At 42.2% G+C, this 23,835-nt stretch overlaps 1 protein-coding gene across 2 annotated transcripts in view; it reads right to left on the minus strand.

Moving 5' to 3' along the window:
- cdh4 (cadherin 4, type 1, R-cadherin (retinal)) overlaps positions 1-23,835 on the minus strand; it is a 203,029-nt gene that overhangs the window by 120,370 nt on the left and 58,824 nt on the right. For both annotated transcript variants that reach the window (XM_034585787.1, XM_034585786.1), the window contains exon 3: positions 162-185. In XM_034585787.1, coding sequence (XP_034441678.1) covers positions 162-185 — 24 coding nt within the window. The remainder of the gene's footprint in view (positions 1-161; positions 186-23,835) is intronic.

Consider the following 23,835-nt stretch of genomic DNA (forward strand, 5'->3'; position numbering starts at 1 on the left):
GAAAATAGCTTTCTGGGGATAGCTCGGTGCTCCCCCACTGAGACTAGCATCGAACAATGGTTCCTTCCACATCAACACAAACGGCCAATCCGCTGTTTGCTGACCGAGTACACGGATGGATGGCTCTAAATCAAGAAAGAGTGTGCGGCAGCGGCACTTACCCCGTTCACTCGAAAGGGTGGTGTCTGTCAGCGAGAAAGAAAGAGAGAGGGAGACAGGGGGCAAGGGGAAAGAAGAGAGGAGACAATGATTAGAACATAATAGGTTTCAGTAAAAGTGGCATTGCAATACTAAAGTCACCGTTAAACAAAAGTATAAAACAGATCAATTATTCAGGATTAATGGAAAGTCACAGCCAATAGCCAGACAGTGACATACAAAGAACGCAGGGCTACTATTGGAGAAAATGTGCTGTCAAAACTGCGTCGTTGCTCACATTTGTCTCTGTCTATTATTCAGGCTACACCATTTAACCAGAATACAGTTTGTTTTCTCTCTTATACTTCTTGTCATTGCCTCAAGCGGTGGGATTCATCATTATCTCCAAACGCTTTTTGTGATGTCTATATTGCTCTTGTGCTCACTCACTGAAACACAAGAGAATTGCGGTATATTGCATATGCACATTGCACACACTTATGTGTATCATTGTGGGCGGCATTTGCTAAAACCTTGGCACCACAGCTGGGTGACAGAAATGCGAGCAGCAGCGGTTGAGGCTCTTGACGTCTCTCTCTCTCTCTCTCTCTCTCTCTCTCTCTCCTGGTTGCCTGCCCTTCTAATGTCCTCCAGTAGAGTCGCTTAGTTAAGCCAACTCCATAGTTTGAGTTTGCAAACATTGTCTATGTTTATTTTAAATCTACAAAGCTTACAGCTAACAAAACTTACAAATATACCAACTATGATAATACAGTTTCTGAAGCTTGGGTTTCATTAATCCTATTTATTTATCCTGCATTCCAGCATCCCAGATATGAAAAGCAAAGGGAACAACTAAAGGGTAAGGTTATCTGTTATGCCCAGGCCTGTATACTAGGATAAATGCTGTCTATTAGTGACTTGAACTTTGCTTTCTCACAAATGCTTGGTGAAATACAATGAAAGGAATTAAACTGCCCCAGTTTTTAGCCACACTGCAAAGTATCTCAAGAAATCTTGGTTGCAAATGCCTTGAAATAGAGTGCTGACATTCATGGTCCCAGGAGTATGAATCTTTCTGACCTTTCCAATTTTTACAACTGTTGCGTGGATTGACATAAAAATGTCAGTGATGTTACCTTGGAGGCATTAGCTTGTCAGCATTGTCATTGTGAGGATGCTGATGGTAGCATTCAGTGCTCTTGTTCCTTAGCGCAGCATCACAGATTTGCTAGCACGGAAAAAGTCTTGACCTTGTTGAAAAGCATAATTCTACCATATGTTGTCAGATAATGTTTCCTAGATTTGCTGGAGAAGTCGATGTTCTTATAGATGACACAATGTGTCAACGATGACACCAAAGTAATTGGAACATGTCACATATGACACAAATGGGACAGTATTCGTATCCTACAAGTCATCATCACTTTGTGTGATGGAAATGATGAAGGAAGTTTAGAAGATCGAAATGTCTAAGGCAGAACCATTTACTGATACTTGTCATTCTTTATGAAACCACATCACATCCAAACATGTATGAAGACTTTTGGGAACCTGACCTGAAACATTTCCCCCTCCAGACAAACAAAGACTTGAGTAACTTGTCGACCCTGAGACCCGGAGACACACACTGCTTGTTACGGCCGTTTACTCCCTCAGCAGGTGCTTAACTTATCATATCCTCAACATCGTGTCTTAAATGGTGCAAATCAATACGTCCGTAGGCTGGTTCCAGTCTGGATATTCTCAACAGCACATTTTACAATCGGGAAGAAAGCTTGCAATTCACATCATGGATCGTGACAGTGTGTTGATTTTTTTTAGGAGAGATTTCCCACCACTACAGGCTCTAATGCCAAAGACAACATAAAAAAATCCAATAAAATATGTATACTCTAGGAATGGAAAAATTCTTTCACACTTGGAAGCTGTCATTAAGAGTTTCTCACACAAGGCGGCCTGTGAATATGATGCCTGAATGTCTCTGATATTATTTAGGCCTGAACCAAATATGTTTGACGGAGCTGCACTAAACAGCATTGTCCTTTTCTCATCAGTGGTAACTAGATGTGCTTCTGTCTGTGCTGCATAGTTGGAATCTTGAAATGATGTACAACTTAAAATGTGCCTCTGCTGCACATGCCTCCCTCAAACATATGGATTAAAAATATATGGGTTAGGTATTTCCAGGTCAACATTTTAAATAATTAACTATACCTGTCAGGAGACTGGGCTGGATGACTGGTCAGTCTAGTGTAATATTCTGGAGGAGTAAGAGCCTGCAGCCTTCTTCTACTGTTGCGTTTACTGTAGACTGATTTGGATTGTTGCTAAATTATTAAAATGTGTATATAAAATGCATTCCCCCGTTTGAATAAACATCTTCGCCAAACTTATTAATTTACACAGATTTCTCTCCCAGCATTCCTCCTTTCTCAACATGTATACTAATCTCTGTTTTCTTTTTGGTTGTGGTGCACGCTTGCGGGGTCGATGACAGCGTTTGGCCTCTTTGGTTAGAGTTTATGCAGTGTGAGGTCAAAATGCATAAATACCAATGATTTGTGGGGTTTTTTTCCATGCACGTCTCACCATAAATCCATTCAAGTTCAACTTAAAATCTCTGCAACTTTTTGACTTGTTTACGAAAAGCAACCACATCACTATCTAAATGAGAGTTTTGCTTGTAGACAGCCCGACGGTCTCCATTCCCTCTCTCCATGTATAAAGGCACCCCACTCTATCCCAACAGAACTTCGCTCCGCACATGTTCAATTATTCATCTCCCTCTGTCAAGAATTCAGCTTTGCTAGCACTTGCCAGTATCCCCCACAAATTGGCAGAAGGGCTCATATTTGGCATATGGTGCAGAGCTGTGCTGCTTTTCCTTCTGTCTTCAGTTGGCCTGCTAGCACTCCCGAGGAGCACAGCAACACACTTGCATGCAAACTCAAACACACACACAGACACACATACACAATCAAAAATGCTCGTACAGGCGCCAACGATGATGCACCATGTCCATCAGTTTTGTTAGTGAGATCCCCCCACTGAGATTCTGGGATTTTGTCCACAACCTCTTTGCAACAGGTTTTAAGGTTTTCAACACTAGCACTTTACATGCTGTAACAGCCAAGTTAGCGACAGCCTCCTATTACCAAATACGGCAATACTCAAAAATACATTTTTCTTGTTGCCTCTACGTGAACATCAAGTATTGACAAAGTGACTTCAGAAAGTAAACAGGTATTTTGAACAACACATGCTCATTTGACATCTTTCCTGTTTGAAGTTGGACACAGCTATACAATTTGTTGACAGCACAACTGTGAGAAAACAACAACTTTGCAAAGTTGTCAGTTTTCCTGAATTTACAGATGCAACAGAGCTAACTGTATTGTCACAGACATGCCACTCACCCACCACACTCACATCCACACAATCCTGAGAAGAGGTCTACACAGGCAGAGAAACACCAAAGACCTGCGTGGGTGATCAATCAAATGTGTGGAGGCCTCAGTAAATCCACATCTTCAGTGTCATTTACGGGCTTTTTTCACAGAAAGCGTTTTAACATGTCACGATAAGAAAAGCACCGGCGTAAATGACATTGATGGCTGAATTTCATTTAGCTGCTGCTGGATTATGGCTCAGAGCCATTGGTAATGACAAGTCACAATGTCTGCTGTGGAAAAAGACCTGTTGACAGAGATGAGTATGTATGTAATGTGTGTAGGCTGGTACGGTACACTGAGACCTGCACTCCTGACCTTGTGGATGGACTCGTTAAAATATGTTGTTGTTCTCCTCTCGCTGAAACCATGCCCTGACCCTGGAATTCTGTTTGCAGAAACAAAAAACTCTAGCATGCACAATCATAACAAAGGGTGCATCATTTATTGTTGTATATAACTTTAAGTTTTCAAACACAAAATCGAGGAATATTAGGTTATGCCATCAACTGCACACCAGGAGTTCCATTAACACTACCACAAAGAGAAAGAGAAGATTTACTCCCCAAAAGAGCAGAGGCTTTGTTGTAATGTCACACACTCAGTTTTACTTTTAAAACCATCATCAGAAGCAACAGGTCACAGGAAACAAGAGCTAATTAATTGTGGTTACAGTTGATTGATCATTAGCTGAACCGTTCTCAAGATACGTTTTCCACACACAGACTGATAAGAGATTTATGGAGTTAGTAGATAGATTTAAATCACTGTTTACTGACACACAATGACTCTCAGTCCTGGCAGTATGAATAAAATACATTTAAAAAAAAACGTGCTATGGATTGTACAGTAATGTTTATTTTCCACTGTGCATACCCAGTGTAATTTTAATGATCTGAAATGTGGCTTTTATCCTCTCACATCAACCTCTGCACACAACAAATATCCTTTTTATACCATCCACTAATGTAGGAAAACACCATTATCACGTAAAGTGCTGCCCATAGATGCACTGTGCGAATGTGTGTGTGAATGGGTGAATTGCAAATTGTACTGTAAAGCGCTTTGAGTGGTCATCAAGACTAGAAAAGCGCGATATAAATACAAACCATTTACCATTACTGCAGCCAGCTCAGCTGATATCAAGCATATTTGGTTGTTGCATTGAAGATAATTTACCAAAGTATACATTTTCATGACATTTTACAATATAGGCAGCAGTTGTGCAGCGACGAAAACAGGATTTTGCGATAGATCAATACCACATAAAGCCTTCAAATGCTTTTTACTTTATCAATGTTCTTTTTAAAATTAAAGAAAACTCAGCAGCACAGAAACAGGTACGTGCCCTGTGACAATCCTGAGCCGTCTCGTCTCGTCTCTGCTCTCTCCAATGAATAAATTACATTTTCAGACAAAACGCCCGGCATTCTTGTGTGGACCACAGTATTCGTTGTCTTTTAATTTCATCCAGCACATTTGACCTGCCTCTTTTATGAAGCTCTGCGCTGCTGTGAAAAGAATAAGTGAAAGCAAGTGATGATGCAGACTCCCACGCATTACAAACTCATCCTAGAGGTCACAGTTACTTATTTCCTTCATCAGCAATATAAAGAAAACATTTCAAGCTCTCACAAAGCACCAAATTACGTCTGCATTGTCTGTTTGCTCAATTTTCTCCGCGCTCAGCAATCCTCAGTCTTCTCATTGCTGACAATGGAAAATGAGCCATTAAATCCAATACATCCAAATCCATACATCCAATTCATGTGCATATGGATTTCATTCATTAAAGAATTGTTACGCACTTTTATATATAATAAAATTAACTTTTCTTATCTCCTGTCAACTTTGTTTATCTCAAATTCTTCAACACGCCATTTTGCTTGTCTTCATCGATTCACCTTTTTATCTCTTCATCGTTTTATAGCATCCCTACATCCTCCTTCCCTCATCTCTACCATTATCTTCACTCATCCCTATACCCACAATTGTCCGTCCATTTCCCCTCATTCCGTCATCCTCCTTTCTTCATCCTACAACCCTTATCCAACCCTCAGGTGGAGTGATGCCTGAGATGGAACCCCTACACTGAGTCTCCCTGCACCCAGTCACCAGTGCATCCTTCCAGACCAGCCTATGAAACGCAATGTCCGTTCATTTCTCCTCAACATCCAATACATCAATTTCTAATTCAACCTTTAAATCACATATTGTAGGGGTGTTTAATATCACTGTCTCTTTCACACACACATCCCATTCACACCTGCAGGCTGGCGGAAATGGAAACTCTCTCTACCTCCTGAGCCACAGCCGCACCTCTCAAAGAGAAAGGTATTGACCAAACACATACTGAAAGGCAGGCAAAATGTTTGCAACAAACAAGCAATGTGTGATATCACACATAGACACACGCAAACTGCAAACCTGCCATGTGAGTGAGTGTTGATTGATGTGAGAGTGTGTCTGTTTGCATACAGATGCGTCCTTATGCCAACTCTTCCTGTTGCCCTTATAATGACTAATAACCGGAGAGCATTTTCAGCTAATAAATAATACATTTAACAGTCTAATCAAATTGAACAAATGAGTATGTCTAGAAAACTATTAATCAGAGAGCAAACGTGTATTTACAAATATAACACTGGCACAAACAATCAATTATTCATAAAGTGAATGCTGGGTAAGTGGGCTTCTTCCCGGGTGAGATGCTGCCATAATTGCAGTGGGACTACAGGAGTGCCGGCTGGTGTGTGTGTGTGTGTGTGTGTGTGTGTGTGTGTTTACAAGTGTGTAAGTGTGACTGCATGTGTGCCAATGTGTATCTGTGTGCTCACACACACACAGAAACACACACACACACACACACACACTTCTCCCCATGCGCCAAACTTCCCCCAAACACGACAAGAACAGGCAGAGTCGGCTCATTACTGCCTAATGAGTTGTCTGATTAGCGCCGAATATAAAAGCCTTATTGTGAAGCGCTGTATGTTTATTTTGATTAATTATTATACTAAAGTGACTGAGTAGAAGCACAATGACCTGGTAATAGGACCCCTGTGGAGGTAGCAATCGTATATTTAAGCATCAATGCAGCACATGGTCACTGCCAACAGAGGCTTTATTTTAGACACGTGTTTTTATTATGTTTGGCTCCTGACATGCAATTCAACCTGTAACTCCGTATGATTATGATTGAGGAAATTGCAATTCTTTTATTTGTAATATTTCTCTCTATAATACCAACAGCCATATCAAAGCTTACCTATAAATCAATATGGGGATTCATGAATTATGAAGGAGGACAGTGGTGGAGGATCCTTTACTAAGCAGAACTACAGGATACAAACCTATAATCATTATTTGCAGCTGCACAAATCAATAATTTGATATCCACTAGGAATCGTGTGACGTCCAGGGATTTGCTTGCAGTGACAAACCCAGACAGAATTATCAGCTGACTCTGCAGTTTCTGGCAGTTTTAAAGCTTTATGAAGCATTTTAGCATCTTCAGCTCATTGTTTCACTTTTATGGGCTGTAAATTTACTGTTTTATTTCACCACCCTCGTCTCCACCAAAATACGATGATAATTTTGGATGATGTAGTTAGTGGTGTATTGCATTATATTATTCAGCTTACCTTCATTGATATAAATGGTGTGCAGAAGATAATGGAATCCCCTGTCCAACAGCACCAGGACCTGCAGCCTCCAAAATGACCATGCAGTCAAATCGACACCCCTCCAAAACTGATATACTCTTCAGGAAGCAGGGAGTTATTGCAGGGATGCATGAGATTAAGTAAGGTGTACTTAATAAACTGCCGACTGAATGTAAATTAAAGTGCAGAGAAAAGTCCGACTTTCTCCACCGCTGCACAAAAGCCAAAACTCAACTTGCAAAAGAGAAGTATTGATTGTGAGTGAAGAAAACACAGTTTAAAAGGTGTGAGCAGTGGAGCATCCGATGCACAAACACCCGTCTGTTCTGCTGTGAGTCATGACCCCCTCTTGGACGTTGTGTCGACAACATGTCGGGAGTTTCAGCTGGCATCACAGACTCGCAGTGTCTGTGGAGGGCCATTGTTTGTGATTCAAACAGCTTCTTTGGCGACCGCGTGTCTTTCACTCCTATGATATTTGGCAGGCGTGCTCCTGTATATCTGAGTGTGTTTTGCTGCAGAATATGGGTTGATTAATGATACCAGGCAGCACACTGGGAGACACATGACTTCCTCTCGTGACTGTCTCTGATGACTAAAAAGGTTTAGTTACAGTAAAATGTTTGACTGCACATTTGTAGGCCTTTTGGTCATAAATATTCACTTTGATCAACATGTTTCCGCTTCAAAAGAAATGTCTGATTAGTAAAGATTAGTATGGATCACATGCTTTGAAGCAGGTTTTTGCTGTTAACATGAGATCTGTAATTACTAATGTTGCATTAATACAGTCGGAGTAAAAAAGCTTTTTAGTGTTACTCCTTTAATGCACATCTTGAAAAATGTAGATTTATATTTCACCAAATAAGGTAAAAAAATATATATTAATGTAAACTGTTATTAATGTTAGAAAATTTGAGCTTGTGCCTGGGAATAAGACCAATTTTCTCTCCCTTCATTTTCCTCTCTCTCTCTCTCTCTCTCTCTCTCTCTCTCTCAGCAGCCCTTCTCAGGGAGTGTAACTGAGAAGGGACTGTATTACTTGACCTGTTGCTATGTACACACTTTCATTTAGATGTGATGGTGCACTTCAGGAGACTGCTGTTCCACGCACCTAACAACGTGCTGTAATCACTGAAAGCTTACTTTCTTCAGAGGTAAGTGTTGCTTACGTGCACCGCACTCCAAACAATAAGGACATATTGACGATGATGAAGTTGAACAGAACTTTGTGATTTCACGTGTTACTGACAAGCAGCTGGGTGAGATTTCACTCTGCTTCACATATAGCTCTTTCTTACACCTCCTGTTCACTCACAGTACAACTGTCTAAACAGATCTTTTCCATATTGTCTGTGAGAGAAAGTTTCCGATGTTAATGCAGTTTCCTCATGAGATGTGAATTTAAATCTTCTCCATCAGGGAGCCTGTCAGGAGTTGATCCAATAATTACCCCACGAGTTTAGACTAAGAAGCTGCAGTGTCTCAGATAGAGGTATCAATACACCTACCGATGACCTTGTTTACAACAAAGTACTGTCTGTTTGAATAGGCAGTGGCAACTTAGCTGCTTTTCAAAGTCTCTCTAAAAGGTGAGGCAGACGTGACGACCTTATCAATCACAGGGTTCAATCAAGCATTCATGAAGTGCTTTTGATTAGATTTCAGAATAACAAGATTTTTTTAATGGTGACCATAATAATATGATAATTTGGTAGATCAAATTTGCAATGCCCTAATGTCCTGAAGTCACAGATATGCTACTCTGCAGTGAAATTTTAATTTGAAACAATGGGACAGGAAGTGGAGCAGGGGCGGATCCAGGGGGGACAATGGCCCTCGCTGAAATCTGATTGGCACCTGATGTGCCCCTGTCCTGTCCGTAGTTTTTTTAATAGTAATAAATATGAGAATGTTTTTTTAAGTACGCAATGGGATGTGGGACAGATTTCTAAATATATTCAATGATGTGTGGCTCTGTTACAGAGCTAAAAGTAAAGGAATGACTTAAATGTGCACCTTACTAACTTGAGAATTGTGCACATATGTTGAACATATAATTGGCCTCTCTGTGGAAATTGTGGCTCCATAAAGGCCCTAACATAGAAAAATCCTATATCCGCCACTGAAATGGAGTCTCATGGTGAGAGAAAGAAAGGGTGAGAAATGTGGATTCAGCACCAATTGTAATTCATTCTGACCACCTGCAGAATACATGTGCACCAGCCATCAAAGTCACAGTCGTAATTGTCTTGGGCTTCATTGTTCATAACCTCTAAAGCCATATCAGTCCTGTTCTACAGTGTGGCTGCATTAATGCATGCTGCATGCTACTAGACCCTAAATATAAAATGGATCTGGCCTGTACTGAGCTATTTGTACTTTCCCTCTGCTAACATTAAAGCACTCTCCCTGGAGGCTAAACACATTTACTGGGGTGACTCAACCTTAATGTTATTGCGCTGTATGGAGTGACCGATTAATTGTTGTAGCCCGGTAGGTGGTTTCTTTTCAGCACTGGCAGGCACTCATTCTCAACACCCATACATGTTCCTCGAGTCAAAACAAGCAATTTCAGCTTCTGTCTGACGATTAAATCCAGATGAATATACATGCACAAAGCTCACTCATAGACACCGAAACCGGCATGAATCACAGTGCATAATGCACACGCTTGCCTCTGAATGCAGCCTCCCAACGTAACAGACAGAGAGGCAAAAAAGGGGGAGGTGGGTGTGGGGTCCCTGCTGTGATGAACTGGTGCTGACACAGCCAGATGTTTAGTTAAAATTCAGAGCCCCGGTGTGGGATGGAGGGAGGAGTTGACATGCGCTTTGGGGGCTTTAGGCAGCCAAGTGCTCCTCTGTAGTCGTCTTGTATCTCTGTAGGCAGAGTGTGAATGCTTTATCTCATATGATTTGCATTCGGCTGAGTTTGCGCCTTTGAGTGTGTGTGTGTGTGTGTGTGTGTGTGTGTGCAATTACCTGGCAATTTACAGTAAATGTAAGAACAACCCTGTGTCTATGCATGTGACGAGTGATACGCTGAATATACATTATGTCTGAACTGAGGTCTCGTGTTGCCGTTTCCTCTCTGTGGACTGTGTCAGAGCTGGAGGGCGACAGACTTCACAAGCTCACACAGGGTGAAGCAGAGATCTCTCTCTCTCTTACATACACACACACACACACACACCCAACACACTGCTGACTCCAAGCCTCCACACGCATGCACAGCCTGACACTGCTGTTTGGGGTAGAGCAATATCCCCATGGCAGAGCTTCTGCAAATATGATGGAGTTAGATGTGGCATTGAAGAAGCAATCATCCATGTCTTGTGGATGAGATCACATTACCAACTGACAGCATCAACAGCCTGTCATCATCATCGTCATGATCGCTATCATCATCTTCATCACCGCCATCTACGTCAAGGGTTTTTGGTGCAGTGCTCTGCCATGATGGTACGAGTGACAGAATGTCAAGTGTTGGATAATGCTGACATTAAATATAAACAGGTGTTTATAGGCAGGCAGGTGGCGGATGATGGTCTATTGACACACACGCATCCTCAGTGTCTTTTCCCCCTCTCTTTTTCTCTGCCTCCACGCTCTGCCTTCATGTCCTCCACTATCGGAACTAATCTCGTTTCCCAGTGACTCGAATTAAATAAATGTCTGTCATTAAGACCAGTGAAGGATGGTGGCGGGCCTGGGGAGATCAAGAGTTGGATAGGTCGGGAGAGGACAGGAGGTGCTTAGTTAGACCCTCCACAGAGGATGGGATGGGAGAAGTGGGCTCAGAGGAAGGGGCAATGCCGAATTTCCTGAAAACTGTATTCTCTGGAATGACCAGCAGTGGGCGACTCCACTGGTTGCAAAAATACAGCATGATGTTCATTTTGTAATTCATGGTTCCATTTAGAGTAAAATAGACGATAAAGCAGTGTATGCATTAGGGCGTTGATATTGTGTGATTGACAGCTACCGTACAAAGGGGGCAGGTCTTAGGTGCAGGTGGGAATGGTCAGGCTCCACCCCCCCCATGCCTCCATATATGGTTACTTCTGGTTCCAAAATAAAACAAGAGCTCACAAACAATAGGTGATGTCCCTGTGGACTGCCACTTGGACGCACCATGTGCTTCAGAGGGAAAAAACCCGCAAAAACAGCAGCTGAACAGCTATGATGGGAGAAAACGAGAGATCACACCTCTGCTTGAGCCAGGCAGCCTCTTCCTTTGGCACTGTGTCAGCTCGTCACCCTCTCACAACACCTCCCTGCAAACCCATTTCAACATTAAGCCAACAAAAAGTACACCGCTGCTCTACTAAGCAACCAACCCACCTCAGCTCTGTCATATACCCACTGGATTCTATTGACAGGCAGCAGCTAACGGGCACTGTGAAGTATTTCCCATCCACCTGGGACTCATCCTCGCAGTCAAATCTGTCCAGCGTGTGACTATTAGGGGGCGACTAAAGGCTGCCATCAATCCCTTTGGTGTCTATTTGATGATCCCCACATGGAAATACTTCACTGCTCGTCTTAGCTAACCTGCTGCATTATTTTAACAATCTCCCTTGGGTCCGTTATGGGGTCTATTATATGCCTGCTGGAGGAGCTGTGCAGTACATGATGAGATGCATGTCGGCACATAGTCGGCTCCTTCCTCAGACTCCCTGTACCGTGTTCTGGAGCTGGTTATTTAGCTGTGGCTACCAAGTAAAAACAGCTTTTTACCAAGACATGAAGCACTGCATTGAACAGCAAGAACAGGTGAGTTTGTGAGTTCAGAATCTGAGTGCTGAAACCCACTTTATGACTGTCGAGTGTGTTTGATCTCGATCCAAGAGAACAAAGCACACAAACTGCTTACTGCAAGGAGATATGTCTTTAAGTGGACGTGGCGTTTCAGTGGATGTATGGAGAGGTTCAAAGCCTTTTAACTGGAATTCAGCTTCCCTTTTTCACGTCCTACGGCTTTGATTTAGAGGTTCTTTTTAGCAAACCAAGGCCACAAAACCCTCCAACTGACCCTGCGTGCTGATTTGCTCCCTGGAGATGTCAAAAGAGCTTGACAGACTGGGAGAATTGCAGCCACTGGTCCATTCAAACGTCCTCTGAAAGGACCTATGAGAGCATTTGACAAGTGGAGGCACAAATCATCTGTCCTCAAGCCTTTTTTCTGGAGAAAAACTGGTCAGGCTTTGAAGTGCACCATCACATCAACCACACTGTTTCATGCTGACCCCTCTAAGCTTCTTAAATGTCAATGGTTTATAAATGTCATGGTTCTATAAATAAACCATTAATATCCGTGAGGTATTTATGGAACTAAAGACTGTTTTTTGGTAATGAAAATCCAGAATTAATTCAAGTAGGTCTGAATTTTTTAATTTTTATAGCTAAACAACAAACATGGATTAAAAGGCATCTAATGTATTTGTATTACTACCTTTGTTCCCAAACCCTGAATATTTAAAAATTAAAAGGATTCTTCAGGACTGGGTGATACTCATTCATGTTGCAGTTTACCGCTCTTAAAAAGTCTGGACCAACGCATGTAACCAACAGAAATACAGCTTCAGTTTGGTGGTTTTTGCACCTATGAGTTTGAAGTGGCTCTGCAAAGGTTTCTGTGTTTTGATCCACCGTCTTTAGTTGTAGTTCAAGGGAAATGGTGGCAAGCAAACCTGGGAGAGTGGGTCACCTAAGAGCAGGAGCTAAGTTCTGAGCAGTGAGAAGGTCAAACTGAACATTTAGATATGTGAAAGCACTAAGTGCACTAAGTGGACAGAGAACACACTTGAAACCCCTCTTGTGAGGGGCTAAGGTAGCACTTAGGGGCATTTGCTTTTTAGCACTTTCTGTGGCCTGTGTGTGTGTGTGTGTGTGTGTGTGTGTGTGTGTGTGTGTGTGTGTGTGTGTGTGTGTGTGTGTGTGTGTGGGTGTGTGTGTGCTTGTGTGTGCGTATGATTACCTGTTCATCAATGCTTTTTAATTTTCATTTATTTGGCACATCCAAATGATATAGAAAGATTATAACTGTCGGACCAAGATGTAAAAGATTATGCTAGTTTAGCACAGGACTGAAACACATGCTACTTCAGTTTCTACATGGCTCAAAAGTTGTTGTTTTTTGTTTGAATAACAATAACTGGGACATATTAACTATGAAAATCACGGTATACCTTCTCAATCTTGTCAGCCACAAGACACCTGTAAAACTGTAAATCCTGCTCTTTGTTCTTTCTTTGTGTGCGTCCTGCTGCGAGTTGTGTGTCTGCTGTGTCTCTGCAGCATAAGAATGAGGCATCCACACAGACTTTGGCTCAAAGGTGCACACACACACACACACACACACACACACACACACACACACACACACACACACACACACACACACACACACACACACCCATTTCTTACTATTATTGTTAAAGAACAGACGGACAATTGGACTTCACGACTGCTTCAAAGGTAGGGAGTTGCCCTTGATTTGCTGTATCTGTGGTTTAACATGCCAGCACATCTGAATTATTTATACTTTTGTGCTCACGGTTGCTGTACATTGAACTTAACATCTGAATTGTGGAGAATCTTACCGAGCTAATACAATGTAGCATGGCAATGTTGATGGAATATTTGAGCCTTTATATCTCTCTACGTGCTGCCACCTTGCACCAGAAACCATGCGCTGGTTGCCAGTGACCATTTGGGTGACAAGACAAAATGACATAAACTACTCTAATACAGTAAAACACAACGTAAGATAACATAACATAACACAACATGACGTGACATAACGTAACATAACACAACATGACGTAATGTAACACGACTTGACATTAAATTACCTAACAGAATAAAATACTAAATTACATAACGTAACGCAACACAACGCAAGGCAACATCTCATGACGAGACGTAACCTAAAGTAACGTAACACAAAATCACATAACATTACATAACAAAAGATAACACAACATAACATAACATGCAATATCACGCGACAAAACATGACACATCATAAGACAAAATAAAACGACTCGATGCACCATGACATAACATGACAAAATAAAACACAACATTACGTAACAGTGCTGATACGTCTGAAGCCAAATCATTTGAAGTCAGGTGATGTTTTTGTAGCTGAACTACAATAAGTAAGAAGTAAGACATTACTCATAGAAATAGACAAACATCAGCATAAGGAGTTTGTCAGTGTGGCAGACAGTAGTCATGGCTCCCTGGGGCTTTCACCGAAGTAACACAACCCTTTCACTTACATTAAATGTCCTTGGTGCTAATTTCCTAAACACTGACTGTATTTAAAAAGGAAAACTAAATCAATTAAACGAAACAATCAAACCTTAATCCAGTTAAGTGATGTCATGCTTGTATATTTTATGATGTGCGTTGCCTATTAAACTGATGACCAGACCTGCAAATCCTGTTTGGCTCTTTCTACCCATGCACTACTAATCATATTAGGGAAGTGACAATTTGTAACAGTTTGGATTTCAAGCAAATCGCAATCTCTAATGCTGAGTTCCACCCTCCAGTTGGAGCCCTACAGATCAAAGACAACCACAAATAACATCATGTGTTATTTAATCTTCTTCCTGTTTTTGTTCTCAAACACTTTTCTCCCATGTTCTATTCTTCTCTTCTGGCTTTGCTCTCTATCGACTCAGTCCCACTTCACGTGTGCAGTACTCGCGTTTTCATAAGATGACAACAAATACCGTCTACTAAAGCCACCTTGGAAGCAGATAGCTGCGTTTGCATGTTGTGCTGTCATGTGTCTTTCTGCATAACCTTGGTGAGAGGAGCTATTCAGTAAAACCACCCTTTGTGGAGCAGACATGACTGTGCTGTACTATGGGTGGCAGGAAAGCAGTAAAATTCCATCATCTCCCCATTTGAGTCTTGTATAGCACCAATAAACTACAATGTGATCTGTTCCAATACGACTGCAGAAACTGACTAAATATATCTGCCATTAGAGGAAATACTGTATTCGTGCAGCTCTGAGGTGACGCTTCCACAGACTTGGATACAGATATAAAACTCCTACTTTTCATTTGATACACATATTTATTTGATGCACACCATGCAGCAGCGGTGCACTGTTATTCTGGCCCTAAGAGGACTTGTTGGAAAAATCCAACTTTTGTGTGTTCAGGAGGGACAACAAAGATAGAAAGCACCCCTGTGAATAAGAACAGAGTTTGCCTGTTCCCATGCCTATTTACTTCTGCTGTTCTACATTTCAAAAAACAGTGAGCAGACTACAGTGTAGAGGCACTGCTGAATACTGTGGGGCTTTTTCAGCAGCTCCAAGTGTCAAATCTTTTATTTATTCTTAAAATTTGAGGGGAGAAAACTAGAATCCTCTGATTCTGGGTCTGGGAATGAATTAGCGGTTGTGCAGGGCGGTGTATTTTTCTTTAGATTGCTGCCCGGTCGTGCACGGGCATTTATGCATCAACACAGGACAAACTAAGGCAGACAAACAAACGCTCCAGCCCATCTAATAACAGTGGGGCTTATCAGCCGCCTCTGCCTCCTCTAATTTTCATCAGTTTTGACAAGCCCATTAAATGAATCTGGGACCAAAAATAAACATGTTTGTGTTGAGCCGAAGTGACAGGCAGTGATCACACCTCCCAATGTTGGAGAGAGAGATACGACAACTTTTAATTAAAAACACTGGCCCCGTGCACAGCAGCCCGGACATGATAAACAGGACTTTAGCCTCCAGCGCACGAATGCATGCGAGGGTGCCGGGACAAAGTGTGATCCAAGATGCAGCACATTACTGGCATTGATGATCATTAACACAGAGGCTGAATATTCTGGAAGATTCATGATGTGAGTGTTGGTAGAAGGATTACAGAGCAAGCCTTCGCCTAATCCTGATCTAATAGTAATGAGTTGATTATCCTCCTCCGCGAGTATATTAGTTAGTGGGTAAAAGGAATAGGATCCATGATAAGAGGACACTCGGCTTTTCTTTCTTTTTTCGCTTTCACACCACTCGCTCGTTCCGCGTCCCACACTCCTCGTCAAATATGAAAGGCAGAACTGTATCTTTTCGCCACAGTTCATAACATGTCACATCTCTGCTCTTGCAGTATGTTGTCTTAAACAGGCCCTGTGGGAAGCTCTCTTCAAATTTCAAATAAAAGAGAGATGCACCAGCACAGCCTGTAAAATCCTCGGTGGACTGCGCAGGACAACACGGCTACAGCGAAGGGCGATGTCAGCATTCGGGGCCATTGACGACCAACACCTATTATTCTCAGGATGACATCTTTATCGGCAGGCATTGTCACTGGAAAAACACAAAGACCCCCCACCACCCCCACCCCTCCGCCTGTCAGCAGCACAAAAATCTGTTTCCATGACAATGCCGGTCTCCAAACTTCCAAGTCGTTTCTGTCACAGAGGCTGACATAAGGTGAGCTATCATTACTTTTTTACTTCTGCACCTTACTTCTGCTGCTTTTAGTTCCACTTTTTTTGCCTCCCGTAGAGTTGTCTGCTGCTATTACTGCCCCTATCTATCTTCTCCAGATTTGACTCCTCATTTTCCTTTCTTTGATAGCTATTTATTTCCCAAAGCTGCACCCCTGGGTTAAGAGAGGAATGAGAGAAGAAATAGAGGCACTAACATCCAAATGACTGTGAGTTAAGTTTCTATTCACCCAAAAGTGAAAAGCAGTTTCGTGACTTGAGATCTTTTCCTCTGCAGTACCGAATGCTACGGCTGTTATGCAAACATTTTTTTCGTCTTCTTTTTCTGCTCTGGACTCTGCATCCCTGACATGTTTTGAAGAGGTCTATAAGATCATTATTTTTCATCTGTTTGCCAGGGGGGCCTGCTACTCGTCAAAGATACGCAGAAGAAACATGATACCTGGAGATGAAAAGTTGAAGTGTGAAAAGGTGTAAGGAAGAAGGAGAGGCAGGGGGCAAGAAAGCTGAAGGTCCTTGGGCAAATATATTCTTTTTATATTTTATTCTCAATCCTTATTTGCCCGGCCCCGGGTGAATGTCACAGTACTGGGAGCTGGCAGGAAAAACTTATTATAAAAATCTGAACATGAAGCATATCGCCCTGTTATGTCAAAATGGAAAACGAGCAGATCATGGGGAATAAGCAGGAGTTGGTTATCAATGCTGTGCCTTGAGTGCCTATTGCAGCAGTTAAGTCCCTGCCCCGACAGTCTATATGACCACGAGCAGGGCACAGGACCAGGACCAGACCTGCAATTACAGTCACTTGTGTCTTCTATGATGAAATGAATCATTACCGCTGCAGCATGAAAGTGCATAATCTGGCCCGCTCCCAGCTATTCCCCCGCGGGGACTGATTTGCGATTGCATCTGAAGATAGACTGCGCATTCAATCAACAATGCAGCTTTCAGCTTTCAGGCCACCCGGCTGAAGGGCTTGAGGGATACAAGAGATCAATGGAGATAAATTAATTACTACACTGCCAAATGGGAATTCTGTGTAACCAGAGTTACCATAGAAACACAAAACTGCACGGCAGGCTACATAAATGATATTGAAGCTTATATCTGCACTGCTTCAGACTAGGTCCAGGGGAGGTCTCGGAGTCGCCCCTGGCATGCCATGATCATTTGCTGCACCAATAACATTAAGAAATACCCACTGGTCTGACGCAGGGGAGCAGCTGGTTGCATGGGAGACATTAAGTGAAGTGTTTCAGAAGCAATGCTCAGATACTGAAGCTAATCAAGCAAAAACTAATGACGCCTTGCCAGGGAGGTTTGTGTCCTATTAATGTCAGTGTAACTCATGCAATTCATGACATGAAAGAAATTAAAACTGGAAGTTAGTGAGATGAAAACAATCGAAGAAAGGGCAGATATGATGAGACGCTGTGGCGCCGCCGTCCACTCCCCCTCAGCTGGCTCCACATCGAGTCCACAGCGGGGCCCGGCCGCAAACGCATTTCCTCCTGGCACACTCATCTATAAAGAGTAGCAATGTGTCGGCTGCCCTGCCTGCCTGAGGGCTACATTTCCTACAACAGTAATGTCATACAGGCAACCAATGAATTCCAAAAGAGTACAATCAAGGGAGAAACAACCCCTGCCACTAACATCGCCCTGGCACTTGCCGCCATTCCTGCTACTTACACAAGCAATATTCCAAGTTGTTGTTTTGCTTCCATCAAGTTTTCCATTAAAAGTGACATTTCATCTAAATCAAGCCCTTGGGGTGGGGACCCAGACAAAAACTAAAGGAGATGAGGGATGGGGGGGATTCCCACGTGCTGCTACGTGCACATGTGCCGAAGTTTGTGCACGCAGGCCCGTGTGTGCGCCTCCAGCACCTCACTGACTCCATAATCATGGCGAGTGCCATTATTTGTAGCCATCAGTGCAACATCAAAGCAATTACATGTGTCTCTGCATTCAGTGTGGTTATTAAAGCAAACAGCACGGTCATTTATCTGAGGTGTGTAAACATCACAGCTCTCTCTCCCCCTACTGTCTCCTCATATGCTGCCGGCTTCACACCACTGAAATACAATTCACAACTAACCCACGGCAGTGTGTGTATGCGCGTGCGTATGTGTGAGTGTGTGTGTGAGTGTGTGCAGGAGTACGATGTGGAATGGGATGTGTGGTAGCACTGGGTGACTTCAGTGGGGCTAGCAAGACATTTGAAATAGACTCCATTCTGTGCTCGATGCATATGAATCATTGTTCACTTGTCACTTTGCCACTGGAGCGGGAGGCTGACAGAGACACCAAAGAGGAGAGGAAATGAGTAGAGGCGAGGAGGTAGGGGAATAAAATGAGTAACAGCTCTTGACCAAAAAACTCTTCCTTTGGATGGGTTGAGTCTGGGAAATATCCGTCCCCCCGGGCAGCCAGTCACCGAGTTCACTGGGACTTATCGAGGTCTGGGGTCTTTTAACAGTTGAGAACACGCTGAACTCCCCAAGAGACCTTAGCACATTTTCCAGCAGAAATAAAAAACTAAGACATAATATCGATACAGTACAGATAGCCACACACTCATTTCCACACACTCATTTAAAACAAATGAAAAGCATTCTTGCCTTGAAGCGCAGCAGCCGCATTTAAGTTGCAGCTCCTGCTATTTTCTCACGTTTTGCAGCATCCCTGCAGGATCCGGACAGCTGATGGACCGGTTCAGAAACGTGGGTGATGCACTCTCAATATTGTTTCTTGACAAATGTAGCTTTGGGGCAATCAGTCTGACTTGGTTATACTGCTCTAATTGTCACAAGAGTCTCCCTCAGCATGCACTGGAGACGAGACAGGAAAACAGTCTCAACAGGTTGCCAGCTCGCTGTGCTCCACCAACAGCTGAAAACATCTGGCTGCTAAACATTCTTCCATGTTAGCTGAATTGTTTCTACCAAAACATAGAAATCTTACTTTATATTTTTCTATACCAGGAATAATTGTGCCATCATTGCTGTGATTATTCAAGTAAAAACTCAATATCACGCTCTCTCCGGAAACTAAAGTTTGCTTTGAGTCATTGCGCTGTGCACAAGTCACCCACGCACCTTTAAAACTGACACTGTGTTAAGAACCACCGGAGCGTTCATTCACACGCATGCCGCGACCTTTACCTTCTCCCTTAATGAGATTTCCATCGATTCACTTTCCCTGAGAAAATAAATCAGTCGGCAACTCTATCAAAAATTGACACAACACCCCTGAATGCATCAACGGTTATGTCTCCAACAAGTCAATTGCAGGTATAATGAGACATCTTATAAAGCAGCCAGGTTATTATGCTTGACAAGCAGTGTGTGTGTGTGTGTGTGTGTGTGTGTGTGTGTGTGTGTGTGTGTGTGTGTGTGTGTGTGTGTGTGTGTGTGTGTGTGCGCGCCCTGCCAAGATGGGAGAGGATGTGCATTAGAGAGGATAGAGGTAGGCTGAACTCTTCACCTGCCATGGTCCAATTAGCCTAATCTTCTCATGGTTCATTACAGTTTGGGCGGGTTACAGGTAGAGAAGATGAGGAGGATCAATAGGAGTTCAAATTCAAGTCACCTTTGTTTACTTTTTAAAAAAAAATTTTCACAAGTCACGAGAAAGTGAGAAAAAGAGTCGGAGGTGCACATTTTAAATGAAATATCAAAAATTAATTTGGATGAAGAGGTGTATCTAATCTTGTCAGGGACACTGAGGGAAACTTCCAGGCAGCGGAGGCTCACAGTGAAGAGGCTCTCTAATGCCCCCTTATTAATTAAAGCATGTGTCAGCATATCTACAGACGACAGCAGCTGTAAAACAAAATGCTCTCCATCAATTACTCCACCTCCCACTAGAGCAGATGCATGCCTCTGAAGTTAGAGTACATCTCAGAGAGTGGAGCAGTCGCATGCGGTGATGTGTTTGTGTGCATCCACGAGGAAGACCCGGTGTGTCACAGTATCCAGCTCTGCGTGTGTGTGAGTGTGAGTGTGTGAGAGACTGATTAGACAAACAAAGGAATGTTTTAGAAGGCAAACGAGTGGGAGCTCGGCAATTAGGTGTTTCAATTCCACTGATTGGGGATGACAGGGGTAACACACTGAATTGAGCCTGCCACAGTTAGATACACACACACGAGCCCACGCTCCCTCCCTCTCACTCTCACACACACACACACACACACGCAGGAGAGAATACTTTGCTTCATTTACTGCAATCCCAAATTGGATCTGATAAGCAATTAATGGTGTAATTGGCCGGTGGAGAGGTTGTCTTCTCCCTGGGGTCTTGCTGGTTCCACTGGGCGGTTGAGTGGGAAGGGAAGGATGTGTTATAGTGCTGGCTCGAATACAAAAAAAAAAAGATTTAATAAGAAAAAACGACACAGGTAAATACGAACAAGCAGTTATCTTATTCTGTTCTATTATATCGGGCTCTTCACTCAAAATGCTTTGACAACCTGTCCAGAGCTTTCAGGTCGAGGTCGAGGGCAACAGTGATTGTCAGAGAAACACTCGACAAGTCAGGCTTGGAAAGGAAGTAAACTAGTGACACTGTGTAATAAAAGCAGCATTGTGCTTTATCAGCTATTAGGTACAAAAAAAAGCACTAAATTTGACAATATATTCACAAAACCAAACACACGGCACTTAACTGAAGTATTAGAATAAAAAATATATAGTATCGTAAAATGTAATTTTCCCATTTCATGCTGTAATTTTCCTGTGGGTGAACATGAAAAACATGTTTTGTGTTGTATCCTCACTCTGTCACCATGTTATCCTTATTATATCTCCAGTGGAAAGCAACACCCCTATAGCGGCTTCTCACATACATGATCACCTCTTCCTCCCGCCATCTGTCACACAATAGTCCTCTCGCTTTCTTTTGTAAACACAATAAACTACAATTACCACCTTGCAGTTGAATACCTCTACCAACCAGTAACGTTGCAGTTTAAATCCACATTTGGTCTGAAAGATAGTATAATACATGTAATGAAGACTTTGAAGGTATTTAATTGAGGAACGGAATTCTTTGTACATGTTCACATCCTTTAAGCAGATTCTGATAGATCACACAGTTTTAGCCCTGACAGTAGATTAATCTCAACAATTCATTATATATTATATTCAATATGGTCATACATACATGTCGCATTGGCCAAAGATCGTACATCAACACTGCCACCATATTGGACCAGAAGAGACTGGCTTATAAACAGTAAACAGGGGTAGCTGCGGTTTCTCTGGATAAAATAAAGAAAGGGCCCGGCCAATGAAGATTTGATGAAGATATATAAATGTGTGTGTGTGTGTGTGTATACTATGTGTATATATATATATATATATATATATATATATATAGTCAATTAGTCTGAAGGCTTGATATTTTAATGTTTAACTATAAACGTTATCATATATAACTACAAATACAATGAGATATATATAAATTAAAAAATAAACATAGGATCGAACCACCGACTATTGGACGACCCGCTGTCTCGCCTGAGCCACAGCAGACCCAAGAGGATATAAATGAATTCTAAATACATCATAACGATACTGTGCAACTGATTGCCAGAGTGTCGCTACCTAATTTGTCTTTGCTGTTGTTCTTCCATTTTCCCCAATGATGCTCAATTATAGATGTCTGAATCCTTTTTTAGCATTTTAAAGTGAATGAGCTGCGTTGTGACCCGGAGCAGAGGGAAATGAATTGATATGCACATTGACAGAACAGCCAATTACACTATAAAAGCCTTCTGCACATTTAATCTTCATATTACATTGAGACAAAGGACAATAAGCCAAACCCATGCTTGATAAACGCTTGTTTTCACTATTCCTCATGAGAATGAATTATATTCCACCATGTCAGTAGCTCAGTTCTTGAAAAGTTGACATTGATACACACTCCTGACCTTATTAAAGCCAACTGTCAATTCCAACTGAAGAAACATTTTTGTTTTCCGCGATAAAAACAACTCAATAAAATCAGTTAAAAATATAAACATTATAGTTGTTTCCAGATAAACCACAGCTTGCCCATTTACTAATGTGGTAAATACATGTGCACTGTGATTAGTGTTACTGTGCGCATGGAATTGAGTTAAACTAAACTGCAGTGCTCACTGTTATGGTGATGAAGGAAAGTAAAAACCTGTGCAACTGGGTCACTGATGGCTTTTTAATAGTTTTTGGAAAACACTAGAGTTCTACGGCACAAAGGCAGACGTTGCACAGGCAGTACTTGTCACTATGACACATTCATTGTTGGCTTTCTTCTTCTTCATATGGGATCAAAAATATATAAATGTAACCATCCTTGTGTTGGAAATTATAAATAATAAAACGCTGAGAACTTCTGTGCGCTTTTCTCTCCAAGGCTGTCAGCTACAGAACTCAGAAATATGGCAATAATCAAATCAGCTCCCTTCTGCTTCCTGTGTCATGGCCGAAACATAAAAGCTGGTGATTGATGAAAGGCGAGCCCCGATGTGCCCAGCAGCTCTGGGCCATACATTCATCCTGAGGCATTCTTAATGGAATTGACCTTGCAATAACCCCCAACTCCTCTTTTCTATTTTTTTTGTCTTTTATTACTTCTGTCCCCACCTCTTCTACTCCCCATGAAAAAAATGTCTTTTCAGTATAGAATAAAATAATAGATTGCCCAAACCACAGATGTTGCCCCCTGCTGCAGCCACACTGTATTATCCATGAGTCAGCATAATTATGAATGCACCGTTCATTATTAAACTGGAGTCTTATGCTCTGTTCCAACTGGGAGAAATATTTTTTTTGTACGAATAGCGGAGCCATCAGGTTATCACACACTGCTTTTCTCTCTAAGTATAATTAGGTGCTCGGTCCTTCTTCAAATCTCTTTCCACACACAAACACACTAACCTGACGCTTACGCGCACACACACACACACACACACACACACACACACACACACACACACACACACACACACACACACACACACACACACACACACACACACACACACACACACACACACACACACACACACACACACACACACACACACACACACTGCTGTTC

Source organism: Hippoglossus hippoglossus, chromosome 5 (assembly GCF_009819705.1).
Source record: "Hippoglossus hippoglossus isolate fHipHip1 chromosome 5, fHipHip1.pri, whole genome shotgun sequence".
Classification (NCBI taxonomy): Eukaryota; Metazoa; Chordata; class Actinopteri; order Pleuronectiformes; family Pleuronectidae; genus Hippoglossus; species Hippoglossus hippoglossus.